Below are 13,539 nucleotides of genomic sequence, written 5' to 3' on the forward strand. Positions count from 1 at the left end.
GTAGAACTGGAAGTGCCTGTGCTAAGAGACAGACAGGAGCTAATTTAGGAGTGAAACTGGGCCTAAAAAAGGAATAATACTGGTCGCATTTAATTATACAATATAAAGTTCATGTTCACAACAAACAAAAATAAAAATGGGGAAATTTTCTCTTTGACATTGAAAGTACCCTGTAAAAATTAAAGAATGTTTACTCCTTAGCCGAGTTGGCTTGGCTGAGGTCAGCCAGCAGTGTCAAGCGTGCATAAAGAAAATGTATTTCTTTTAAAACAAACTAATGTTCTACTATTTTCGGGTGTTGGATAAAATAAAAGCCTTCTGGGCATTTTAAAATATGTATGCTATTTGGTTTGAAATAATTTTCCGTTTACATTTTCTTATCCGACAACTGAAGGAGTAGCAGTCTCCAAATAGTTTAAGAATTATTTCTATAAATCCTCAACAATATAAATTGCAACTCTGTGTATCTTAAAAAATATGTATAACAATCCCTATAACAGAAAACAAGAAAGTAACCAATGCAAGTGTGTGTGTGTGTGTGTGTGTGTAATCCCACTAGTCCCTAGTTTCTACCCAAGGTATTAGGGGCATTCTGATTTTGCTGGACAGATTTTCCAACCTCTCTGAATGTTCTCATCTGTCAAATGGGAACAGTAATATACTTGCCTCAAAGTTGTGCAATGAGGATTAACTGAACTAGTAGATGTAGCCATATCCCTGACATGGAGGTGGTATTTGTGCTTTTAATTCATAATCTTGTACCCAGACATGGAACAGAGGCTTGTATGATGCATTTCCAGTTAACACATGAGAAGATGGATGGTTGCAATAGAAGCCCTTACTCATGCCTTGACAACTTAAACTGTTGTTTAATAGGTTACATATGTATCCATACTTGACAAATACAAAAGATTACTTCTCTTGGTCATTGCTTAGTAACTCCAGTAAGCAATAAATTACATGAAATGTATTAAAGTAGATATCTCTAGTGTTATATAAGCATGGTATCAGGACAAAACCCACTTATTCTTCTATCAGGAAAAAAATGCTGATATTATTTAAATGCAGAAAATGGTTTATGTATATTGAAATAAAGATAACAAATCAATTTAGAGACCCAAGACTTATATTACTTTATGTAACTATATATGTAATAAATCATTCTGTATCATTGAATTAATAGAAATGTGATATATATGATCAGGTAAGCATTTCCTGTTGATTTTACTGACAAATTGCAATTCTTTCATGGCTCATGTGCACATAACTTGCTGAGATAAATTCTAACTCCAGCACAAAATTTGGTGTTACATGAACACTAAATACTACTAAAAAAATCTTTCTCTTTTCCCCTCTCCTCCTCCTCTCTTTCTCTCTACCCTTACCCACACAAAAACAGGCATTTTCCACATACACACGTGCACGCACAAACACACACACACACACACACAGTCTCTGTGCTTAACTGCATAGGAAATGTTTATTTTCCAGACTACAGAAAACAAACGTTATCTCGAACACTGAAAGTCCTTCCTTTTCCTGGTTTGGAAACACTAAGTCATACTGAGTTGCCTGTAGATTTTCTTTAGCTAGCATGTAGGTTTATTTAAAGAATAAAGTTGTGAGGTCAAAATGACTCAGGAATTTGTAATGCACAATTAGAGCTTTTCACTTTTAGGTCACCAGTTTATACTTGACTGACTTGGTATTAGTTAAGGATTGGTAATAATGTGTTGTTTAGTTTCAGAAGAATGTGGATAGCTCACTGCAACCTTACCTGTTTTGATCTAAGTATGACCTAGAGTTGGTGCTTATTAATATATTTCTTTCCAGATAAAGCCAAGTTCAAAGAATTAAATAAAAGAGTATACCCAGTAAGAGTTGATGAATAAGAAGCAGCTAATGTATTCATCTACAACTATGACTTCTGTTGTTTGATATCTTTCTGAAAGTAAAGTCTTAAAATGACCCAAACTTGTACTTCTATATTTTTAATTGCACTGTCATTAACATCAGCAAGGAATAATAATTGTAGCTGTAGTAGATAACTTGAACAATATATAACTTGAACAGTCATAAAAAATATATATCCAAATATATGTATGTTTGGAGATACATATATATATGTATAATCATATATATAATTATATATATAATAATTGTAGCTGCGGTAGATAACTTGAACAGTATATAACTTGAACAGTCAGAAAACAAATATATATGTATATTCAGATGACTGCATAAATGAGTCCTGATCTTCCTAGCATATCACTTAGTAGTGTTAAGGTCATAGAAATAATTTGTTATGATCTATCTTATGTAAAAGCCTATGAGGTTACTTTGTTTTTTCTCACCCAAAAGATGTCAGAATGTGTTTTTTAAAGAACTTTTGAATAACTTTTGTGTTAATTTAATGTTAACATCGAAGACAGATAAATTTAAATCTTGTTGTCAGCCAAAGAGTGAATCAAGCTTATGTGGGTACAATGTATAATGCCACCACTCAAGGAATTCTTCAGAGAAGATAATTGTCTAGAAATTGGGTAAAGAATTGTCATCTTCTTTCTTTGGAAACTCTTGATTTTAAAAATAATCGAGAGTAAATAGGCTCGAATGCATCACCTCAAGCTGTGCCACATGGGCACCTAAATTTCTTGCTAAATGCCACCAAATGGCTGCATTTCTTACAGCTTGTGGCTAAATTCTGAGAGGGTAGATGCCTTCACCATAACTATATTTTCTCTCTGAAGTTTTCATGGTTTCTTGTGCTAATTTATATTAAGTTAAAGCCAAAAAAGCTGAAGCTAGCCAAACTTAGTCCGGAGAGTTAGGCTTGCTGCCAAATTAAAAAGATAGGTTGGTCTCAGTATTCTTCATTGGTTTCTCAGTCTTACCTTTGCGACCGTAAGTTCTTGATTTGAGCTGAAGTGACCCAGGTGGCTTTGTGTCCTCAAGCGCTAATTTAAAGAAGGTCATTTCAGCTGCTGAATATTCAAGGAGGTATCCTGGTCCAAGGTTGCTTCAGCCCATACCTCAAGGGATGATCCTCAGATTTCTGCAGCCTCCTCTAATCTCATAATTATTGTCTTGGTCCTGCACATAATTAAATGTATAATTAAATGATGGGAATGAAATAGAAGTATGGCTGCCAGCAGTGGTAATCCCCCAAACAGGATGACCAGTACTGTGCTGATAATAATCTTACCCCCCTTTTAGTGCTTCTGAAGATACAATATACTTGGGAAAAAATATGGATACTGAAATTGTCCTTGACTTTTTTTAAAATTTGAGAATCAAATGAAACATGTAATTCCTTGTTAGTAAACATCATTAAGAGAAATGGATGTAGACTTGTATATCATATAAACGGACATACTTTATGCATATTAAGTTTTTGAAAAGATACTGTAATAGCAGATCCTCTGCCCAGCAGGGTTCCGGCCAGACCTGACATTTCCTACTCCCTTTCTTTAAGTGTAACACGCCATCAGCTTTCAAGAGGCAGTGAAGGATAGGTGTAGGCATAAAACCACAACTTTAGGAGCTGCCTTCCCTGGATCCAAAGTTTACACTCACTCCTTAGTAGCTGTAAGACCTTTGGCAACTCCCTTGACGCTCTATGCCTCCGATTCCTCCGATGTACCCTGCTAAATGGGAGTCTATCTGCCTTGTTGAGGTGTTGTGAACCTTATAATACATGCATGTCAAGAACTTACGGAATTTTCATGGCACACAATATGTACCATGTACACGTTAGCCATCATTAAATCTTAATTTTACGCGAACACTTTCTAATGTCTGTCTTGTTAAAGGTATACATGCAATACACAAAGAAATGAAAACCAAAACTAATGTGGCAGTTTTAGCAAAATGTTTAAGACCTCCAGTTCTGAACTGGACAACCTGGGTCCATGTCAGTTGCGAGCTCTGTGACTTTTAAATGTGTGATGGAACCTGACCGAACCTCAGTATCCTCATTTGCGAAATAAGGCAGTAATAATATCTGATCTGTAGTTGCTGTGAAGATTAAATGGGATCACACGTTTAAAGCACTAAGAACAGTGCCTGGCAACTTCGTGAGCATTCAATACGTGTTAGTGATTGTTCCTGTTACTACTTTGATGATGAAGTGAACATGAAAAGTATTAATATACAAGAAACATTATATACTAAGATTCTGTGTATGTAGGGTTTCCATTTTGCTAATGAGAATTGGTATTCTCTACTAGGCAGGGAACAATGTTTCTGTGTTCTGGTATTTATGTCTCTTTACGATTATGCTCTAATAAGTAAATAGCATTTACTTATTAGGAAAATGGTAATCTGTATTACCCTTATCCTTGGTTGAGCTATTGAAATTTTTTTTGAGCTATTGATATTTTTAAAAATCTCTAGATACTGTCTATATCTATAGTATTTTAGCTGTGGATCAATCAGTTAAGTAAAGGAAATGCTTTGTTAATGATGTTACCTGCCCGCCTCTGTTGCACAGCCATATTCTAGCCACTCATTAAGTTGAACAGTACTGGAAGTAAAATCAGCTCATCAATAACATCAAAATGGGAATAGAATATAATAGCAAAGAAGTCATTGTTTCTTCTGTAAAATAAAGATCATAAGACCTGGTTTTCCCCATCTGTTGGGAGTGTTGTAAAGATTATGAAAACAGTGTTTGCAGAAAGTGACTCTATGCCAGGAAGGCAGATAGAACATTAGGAAAGAGGTGACCAGTATTGCATGATGGCATTTATTTTATATGGTAACATCCTTTCTTTCATTAACAGGAAATTTTAGGGCAATCCACTTGCTTATTAGGAGCGAGGAGGGCGAATGAATTCTTAAAAGGATTCATCAAGGCTTCCTTATAATAAAGTAAACCTTTAAGAACATGTTTTCCATAGAATTAGAAACTTAGAATTTCCTAGTAACAGTATATTTATCACCTTGTTTGGGGAGCAGATTTTAAGCATGATCACAGGAAAACACCTGTTTTGACACTCTGGGAAAGGTGCAAACATACGGGCAAACTCCGTCTAGGTGTAGAGTAAACAAGAGTGCTTTGGCTAGCATCCTGCAAGGAGTTGGGTCTAAACGGTCTGCTCCAGCTTCTGCTGCTGCCGCTGCTGCTAATACTGCTGGGAAGGAAAAGGGGCTGACCTGGCACATCCTTTACTCTTGGTGCTGCAGCAGTCACTCAGGAAATGTTTAAAGGGAACCTTCTGGATCCTTTTCATGGCACCATGGCAAGAAGAAGCTGTATCTTATCTATTGAAGATAAAGCATGGAGTTGGCTAATGGATGCTGGTGAGTGAATAAGGCATATGGGGAGCCAGTTCACAAAGGTATCTTTTGGGAAAGGGCTGATCTCCCAAAGACTGACATGGCGCCCATTGGAAAATGGCCTCTGATTATCTGAGCATCAGAACGTTGTTTTAGAGGGGAGTCCTAGTTTTCACACTTGTGACCTGATCTGTGATCTTATATATATATCTTCCATAAATGAAGTTCATAAGTATTCCCAGCTTTACTACTTGAAGATACTAATCCTGAAGTTTGTTAGATACCTCAGTATATGGAACAAAGTTTCCACTGTAATTTCCACTATTTAATTTTTACTCTTGTTTTTCATATGACCCACAGTGATCTAAAAAAAAATTACGACTTCTTAGTATATGAAAGCAGTTTTTCCTCCTTTCAATTCTAAATGAGCACCTCCTTTTTTAAACAGCAATAGAGTATAGAATTTTAACTTAAACTATTTAGTATGCATAGTTCTTGCCAGGAATATTCTTTTCAATTTAAGATAATTATGTAAGCAAATTAGTAAGATATTGGATATATTAGATGGTTGCACAGGATGGGTCTTTGACATTGCTAATATATTTATGTACCAGTACAAGGTAGTTTCCTTGACCAAGTTTCTCTGTCAGTAAAATGAATAATTTGAATGAGCTATCTCAATTTTTCTCACTCTAAAATTTTATTTTCCCATTTTGACAAAGCCTGCCATATGACTTAAGATACATATATATCTCTTTCCTCTTATAATTTAGAACACACACGAATATATACCAATTAATAGTTCACCTGTGTCTTTCATTTAAATTGGAAGATATAGACATAATAAGTTTGCCATAAAGGTATAGACCAAGTTTTCCTAGAATAATTATGTTTAATAGGTATTGCATAAAAAAGGTAGACAATTAAGTTTAGGAATTCATGGTAGCATTATAAATGCTCTGACAAGCCATGCAGGAAGATAACTGTTAAACTTTTAAGAAATTTATTTGACCACAACGCCTTCTCCTCCCATCCCTGTACATACACGCGCGCGCGTGTGTACACACACACACACACACACACACACTTTTTGAGGAGTGCCTTTTCTCATGTGGTATATCAGCCAGTGAATAGTTATTGAGCACCTGCTGTGTTTCCAGGCTGACTAAGTACAGGGATATGATTGTTTGCACATTTGTAAAAAATTGCTCCCCTTGTGATGCTTAACAACAGGGAAACACAAATTTAGATTATCTGGTCTTATTACTTCAGTAGGATACTTCAGTAGCGATAGAATGTATATTTTTAAACAGCCAGTAAGGATTTTTCTGTTTCCACTGAAAATAATCCTGACATACCATAAACTCAAAAGAACTCTCTAAATGCATCGATGCTGCTACGTCACATTTGGTGACACTTAATCACTTTTTGAGTACTATCTTCCACATTTTTTTGTTTGTTTTAGTTTTTGTTGGTTTGATTGTTGAAACTGATGTTCATGAGTGGGATTGACAGCATAGGTCAGAAAGACAAACTGTAATTGGTTTTTATATTTTATTCAATAAAGTCAGAGTATTAATATTTTTCAAGTCCATTTCCATTTGGTTTCTACCATAGGGGCTCACTCAGTCTTTCCTTACCCAAACCTATCATATTGAAATGATTGTGTTTTAAAATATTAAGTTTCAGTTCAAACCAACATCTAAACTTAGGTACTGTTTATACAAGAAAAGTATTTTTAAAGGGAAATTCAGATTCATCACCCCCTTCCCTTATCAATTCTCAGTTCTCTCAAATTGAAAGTACTAGCTACCTGCACGGTACTTACTATTATGTAATATAAGGGCTATTTCATTTTATAAAAGTGGTGGACCCTTAGTGACTTATGGGACATAAGTAAATTTGCCCAACAAGAACTGCTTTGATTGTGCATGTTATTAACTGTATATCTGTATCACTATGTCTATATGGTGAGGGATGGAAATCAGCCTTTCCTAACACAAGCTGATTTCAGCTTCTTGATACCAAGTAAAAGATTATTATTAATATTTTAGGTAACTTGGATTTAAAAACATATGTAAACAAATACCTTGAAGTCAAGAATTGCACACATAGAGCTGCCATCAACTGGCAGATTTTCTTCTCATTTAATTCTGAAACAAGCATAAGAGAGCACCCATGGTTAATTTGTTTCTAATCTTGAAAAAAAAAGATAGTTCCCAAGGAAGGCTGATTCTTTTTATTTTGGCACATATTAGGAATTATTAAAGTTCTGTCAGAGTTTATATTTCCTTTCTGACTTGATTTTATCCTGATCCTTAAAACAAAATTGCCTTAGGGTCTGTCTCTTGTACCTGTTGGATGTTTAATATTCAGTGGGCCCCCCAGATGAGTTCCTGAGGCCTTGTGAGTCGTTGAAGAGCTGTGAACAGTGGTTAACAAGCTAGAAGGAGCTCTCTGGACAACAGAGTATTACGAAGTCCAGTTTCAGGAGAGTCTTAGTGAGAGGTTTATCTGAGGGTGCATTTAACACCTAGCACGTTAGCCACATTTTCCTGTCTTCCTCCTCTTTTCTTCTTCCCTTTACTTCTGTCATCCTGTTCTAATTTCTGAATGCTCTTTGTCCAATTGCTTCTTTTTCTTCCTATTCTTTTTCTCTTAACTCATTGAGTTCCTCAGTCTTCCTAATCTGATCAGAATACAAAGTGATGTATTTGATAAAGCATTCGTTGTTCTTATTTCAAAAGCAATTTTCGTGATTTCTCAAGTTAAAAATCAGCTCAGTTTAAAACTTCTATTACATTTTCTCCTCCAATAATGGACAACTTCGCCTTTTAATTTCTGCTGCCTTGTGGGTTAGCATCCTGTGGTTTGATATATTTGTAAATTTCCTTATCTTAATATGAATGTGATAATGACAGGACTTAGGCATTTTTATGTCACCTGTTAGATTTTTAAGCTCAAATACAGTAGGCATACTGTAATATGTCTTCCTTACTTTTCTTTCTAGAACTAGAGCTCCATATCCCCCCCCTCAACTGTGTTTTTGGCTCTCTTATGGGATGCTAGAATGGCCTGTCTCCATGTATTTCGTTGCATTTTGCCATTGCTTCTTGTGTTCTGTCGGGGAATTTTGGTGATTCTTTTCAAGCGCTACCTGAGCTCTGTGCTAGTTGTTCCATTCCCCCAGGGTCTCATGCTGTGTGGTCATGTCTCCACTTGCTCTGCCCTGTCCATTGACAGAGCCTGGGTTACCTGATGGCTGCCTCTATACCCTTGTGAGGGCGGGAATATTCCTCCCCCTGCTGCTACGATTGAGCCCATGCTGGGTACCATGTTGCCCTCTACACTTGCTTTCAGTTGTTAAGGCTTCCCAAGCTTTGGCTGTGGCTCAGTGATCCTGCTGTCAAAACCCTGAAGCTTTTCTAGCCTCGACACTCAGTGGTAGCAGCAGGTGTTGGGATTTCTCCAAGCCCCTAAGACCCTGGGAGCACAAGAATGGCCGTTTGACATAGACCTCAGGACTTTTCAAAGCACCAAGAAACATCTGCGGAAGACATGTAAAGGTAAGACTCTGATTTTTCCAGGAAGCTGTTCTAGAACTAGAAACCTATAGCCATGGATTTAACGTGGACTAAAGAGCTGAAGAATGTCCTTGGGGAACTCTGTGCTTGATGACAAAGCCAGCATATGAGTCTTAGATTGGATAACTACTTATTAAAACACCTCTTTTAGGAGTTCGGTATGATGTTAACATTTTTAACCTATTTTATTTATATTAAACTTGGCATTTAATAAATTTATAAAAATATTTTTTTCCATTCTTTGGATTGGAATCTATGAAGCACTTCTTTTCTCTTTCGCAATCTGCATTGTGTATCCAGTAAGAGAAATCTCGAGAATGAAAACAGTTAAAACAAAAATAAAACAGGAGTTATTTATGTTTCCAAAAGCCTGTATTTTATTTACCTGTTAATGTTCAAAACCAGAAACATTCAATTTTATACCCTCAAATTCTTTAATCCCAAATTTCTAAAGCCATAATTAATTCAAAAGGAATAGGAAGAGCTGCTCAGATCGTGGTAGTGCAAAGGTACGTTATTGTCCTTTGTCAAAAATCACTGCTTAGCATTCTAAATGTAGCACTCGTTTTTCTTTTAGGGCTTTATTTCTGGTTTTTTAAAAGGGAATTATTCCCTGCCCCTAATTTTTTGGGAAAAAAAAAATCACTCCATATGGGTGTAAATAACCTGGAGGAAGGGTGTGGGGGTGGGTGGGAGAGAGAGATCAGCAGCATCTTGGAGTGAACAACACAGATCATCTCTTCAGCATTATTTATAACCCTTTATTCTTTACCCTGCCTCCATTCATAAGCATTAATCTGGGAAGGGAGGTTAAGGCAGCTCTTTTAGTGTGAGATCTTCAGTGGCCTTACTCTCCATTCATGTCTTCTTTTTTCTCCTTTGTTTTCTTTTCCATATGGACTCAATCTGTTAATTGATTCCCTGTAGTTGGAATCCAGGCTATTAGCTGTCACGCTGAAACTCCTTCATTTCAATAACTAAATATGTAACTGAGGTTTTAAAAATGAAAAAGAAGAATGTTCACTAATAGCTGTACAAAACGAAGAATCAGACTTTTTGATAGTGCTTATTTAGGATGCTTATTTTTAAAACTAAAAGATGTGCAATGAAGTATTTTATTTACACTTGAAAAATCCCAATTTTATTTCCTCTAGACCTCAAAAGTATAAGTAAATGGAATGTTTTGAAGGCTTTCTACTGTGTTAAATTAGGTAATTGATTTCATATGTAAAAACAGAAAAAGAAAACTGTAATGCTTTAATTCTTAACATTTATAATGAGTTTACAGTTTTTGAAAATGTAAGGCACAGTCTCAAGCCAGGAGTTTGCATTATTCTCAGGTTGGCTTATGAAGTGCACTTCCCTTTTTCTGTTTATTTAGAATTCTTATATTCCTCTAGGACAAGAATTGAAACAATATATATAATTGTCATATTACATAATATACTATGTTGTAGATTATTTATTATGTTAATCATATACTTAATACAATTAAATATTAAGATAGAGTGATAGATTGATGTTATTATAGGCATTTACAAAATTATTTTAAAACTTTAAAATTACTTAAAATACCTTTAACAGAACATAATGAATTAGTGGTATCCACTGTGTTTAATGTAAGGGACAAAGTAACTTCACATAAGCTGAACTCAGTACAGCAATATTTAGACTTCAGTGATTTCTTTTCTTAGGACGTACAGAAAAGGTACATGATATAAAATATTGGTGCCATGGAGCTCTCAGCCACTACCTGAATAGAAAAAAATCTATTGAATAAACAAAGGAATGACCCTTTTGCAGATAAGGAAGCAGAGGACTGCTAGTTCACAGTTTTTAAGCCCAGAGCCAAGACCAGAATGCAAATCACTGAATTCTAATCCCACGCACTTGCCTCTACGTGATGCTGTTTGCTGAAGTTGCGGTCCATTCGAGCGGCCATCCTGCTAGTGTCTGCAGGGCAGTGAATAGATTCTAGGAATTAAAGTGATTTTCTGCAGTATCAAATGTGTCTGATCATGGCTGATAAACATGGGCTCACTTCTGCAGTGTAGCCTGATTGAGGCCTTTAGAATTGCCCTTTTATTTCTGCCTTGTTTAGTGTGGCTTTCTTTATTTGAGGATTTTGAAAAGTACAGTGGAAGAATCATTAAAATATTTTTGTTTGAAGGGAGTATTGAACTTCTGGCATGCCATTTATTTCAGTTTATCCCATACGTTTGACAGGTTTCTGAAAATTTAAATTCCTAAAATTGAAAAGATTAGATCTTCGTGTATATATAGGCAGTTCATTTTCTGTTTCTAAGCAAAAAAATTTTAATTGATTTCCATTGTTTCCAAAGTTGAAAAATCCCTCAGCTTGCATCTTTAAAGATGTCTGTTTATTTGTGATATCATGAAAGTGGAAAGAGTGCACATTCTTGGTGCTATAATTAGAATACGTATGTGAAATTATTTGATATATTTATTAATTAAGTGCTTTCTGGTTGTCTGACTTAGAGTTATTACTTCAAAATCCAAATTCTCTCTGACTTGACTCGATACCCATCATCATTTAATAGGGCCATTCCCAGGCTCCTTTAATGTGATTTTTTTGGGAGGTATAATTGTAATCCAGTCCCCTTGAATGATGCCCAAGTTGGACTCAAGACCCAATATGGACCTAAGAGAAAAACTAAGAATGTTAACTCTGAATGCTCTTTTTTAGGAAGTTCAATTTGAAAAATAGCAGGAGTACTTTTGGGATAGGAATTTATAACACTTATTTTAGAAAAAAATATGAAGTATTTGTTCACTGAAAGTCTTAGCAGTCCTAGCCTAGTTCTCAAAATAAGGTTCTTAATCCCCATCATAATGATCCCTGAGTATTTATTTCTGCCATCACTCAACTCATAAGACTGGTACCTCTCAGTTCACACTGTTTACTCTTTCCCATGTATTCCTGTCCTTTCTTGGAGAGAATGAGAGCTGTCTGGACTGGTGGACAATGAGCAGAGGTTCTAATTAGTTGTAACCCCTGGCCATGAGTGCTAGTTCCCAAATTCAGTCCTAACATTTTCATGGCATAGTGCCATCAAGATGCTTCTGCCTGAGACTCTTTTCAACTCAGTCTTGGACTACTGTTCACTCACTGGCTCTTTGACCTTAGAAAGAAAGTCTACTTACTCTCTCAGTTGTAGTCTCACACGCTCTAAAATATGAAGAGTATCATCTCCTTGTCAGGGTTTTTATGAAGATTTAATTTAATTTAATTTAATTTAATGAGACCGTGTATGCCAAGCACTTAGCACATAAGGCTAGCATATAGAAAATAGCCAATAAATTGTTGATGCTATTATGTGATTTTCCCAAGGTCACACAACTAGAAAGTGATTGAGTCAGAATTCAGACCCAAGTCTGTCTGACGGGAAAACCAAATGAGACAGGAACACATACACGTTTTCCATACGCAACAGCAACAAGGGGAACCATGAAGCAAAAACTCATGCTGTCTCTGAACTCTGACTCTTCTTCTCATATGGACTCATACCTTTTATGATGCATAAATCATAATGTCATGTATGCTGATGGGGTAAGTAGCATAGTTCAGTGGTTTAGAGACAACTCTAGAGGTAAAGCTCCCAAGGATTGGAATTTCAGCCCTGCCACGTGCAAACAGTGCGTTATTAGGTAAATTCCATACATACCCCGTAAACAGTTCTTCGTCTGTATATGAAGCTAATAATAGTATCTATTGTACTGCATTATTGTGGACAGTAGATGATAGAAATTAAAGAACACCTCCGATAAGTGACTTTTATTAATAATTGATAGGTAAATATTTATTTAAAAATGAAGTATGTTCACAGCATGAAATGCGTGGTTGGTGACAATCAGAACCCATACAGTGTTAGATACGGATAGGATCTTGGTGATTAGATATCATTCCTCTCTCCGAGAATCTGTACGCTTTCCCTGTCAAAGACATTTTACCTTAGTGTCAGGCCAGCAGAGAAAGGGGGAAAGGGCATTGAAGATCAGAACTGACCCAAATATGGAGTGGTGGTACCATCCAGAAGGTAGGTGAACTTCTCTCACTCTGGGTTGATGTCAAGGACTGGTGTCAGTGTCACTAGATGTTGAGAATAGTCCCGGTTATGCAGATGGTAAGATTATCATTCTTGTATTCTTTCTTTTTTGAAGCAGAACCTAGACCAGCAGCTGGGGCTCTAGTTCTGGGAAGAGTGAGTTAACCTGGGCTAAGGCGAGTGTCAAGGGTTAGCCTTGAATACTAGTCAGACTAGGGACTTTCCTTCCTAGATTCTCGACTTTCTGAAGTCAGAGACGTTCATTCTACTTGTTTGCAGTGTTTTGCCGTAGAGTCTGGGAAACATTGGGCACTTGATGCATGCTTGATAATTAAGTAGAAGAAGAACTCATTTAAGGATGTTGTGGCCACCAAAGGGATTGGAAAGCAGGGCTGCCCTGCAGGAGGCATAGGGCGCCTGGGGCTCCCTCAGGGACGGAGGGAAGAGTTAAGGCAGATCCTGGTGGTGGACCAGGGAGCTGAATGTACCTAGTCTTTGTAATGACTGTCAGTGTAGCCTGATTAATGAATGTAGGAATAAAGTATTGCAAGTTTTTAAAACTTTTCAAGAGTTTAGAGAAAAGAATTTAAAAAATCGAAATCTATTAG

At 36.3% G+C, this 13,539-nt stretch overlaps 1 protein-coding gene across 26 annotated transcripts in view; it reads left to right on the forward strand.

Annotated features, from left to right (window-relative positions):
• LOC102743902 (muscleblind-like protein 1) overlaps positions 1-13,539 on the forward strand; it is a 203,414-nt gene that overhangs the window by 85,811 nt on the left and 104,064 nt on the right. For 2 of the 26 annotated variants that reach the window (XM_081827987.1, XM_081828009.1), the window contains exons 2-3: positions 5,188-5,304; positions 8,291-8,846. The exons of 20 other annotated variants lie outside the window; for them this stretch is intronic. Coding sequence is in view for 3 of the 6 variants with exons in the window: in XM_081827961.1 (XP_081684087.1) it covers positions 5,299-5,304 (6 nt within the window). In the remaining 3 variants the exon portion in view is untranslated. The remainder of the gene's footprint in view (positions 1-5,187; positions 5,305-8,290; positions 8,847-13,539) is intronic. 4 more of the 26 variants (XM_081827961.1, XM_081827969.1, XM_081827992.1 and 1 more) reach the window with 3 other exon arrangements.

Source organism: Leptonychotes weddellii, chromosome 1 (assembly GCF_054177405.1).
Source record: "Leptonychotes weddellii isolate Sample4059 chromosome 1, ASM5417740v2, whole genome shotgun sequence".
NCBI classification, from domain to species: domain Eukaryota; kingdom Metazoa; phylum Chordata; class Mammalia; order Carnivora; family Phocidae; genus Leptonychotes; species Leptonychotes weddellii.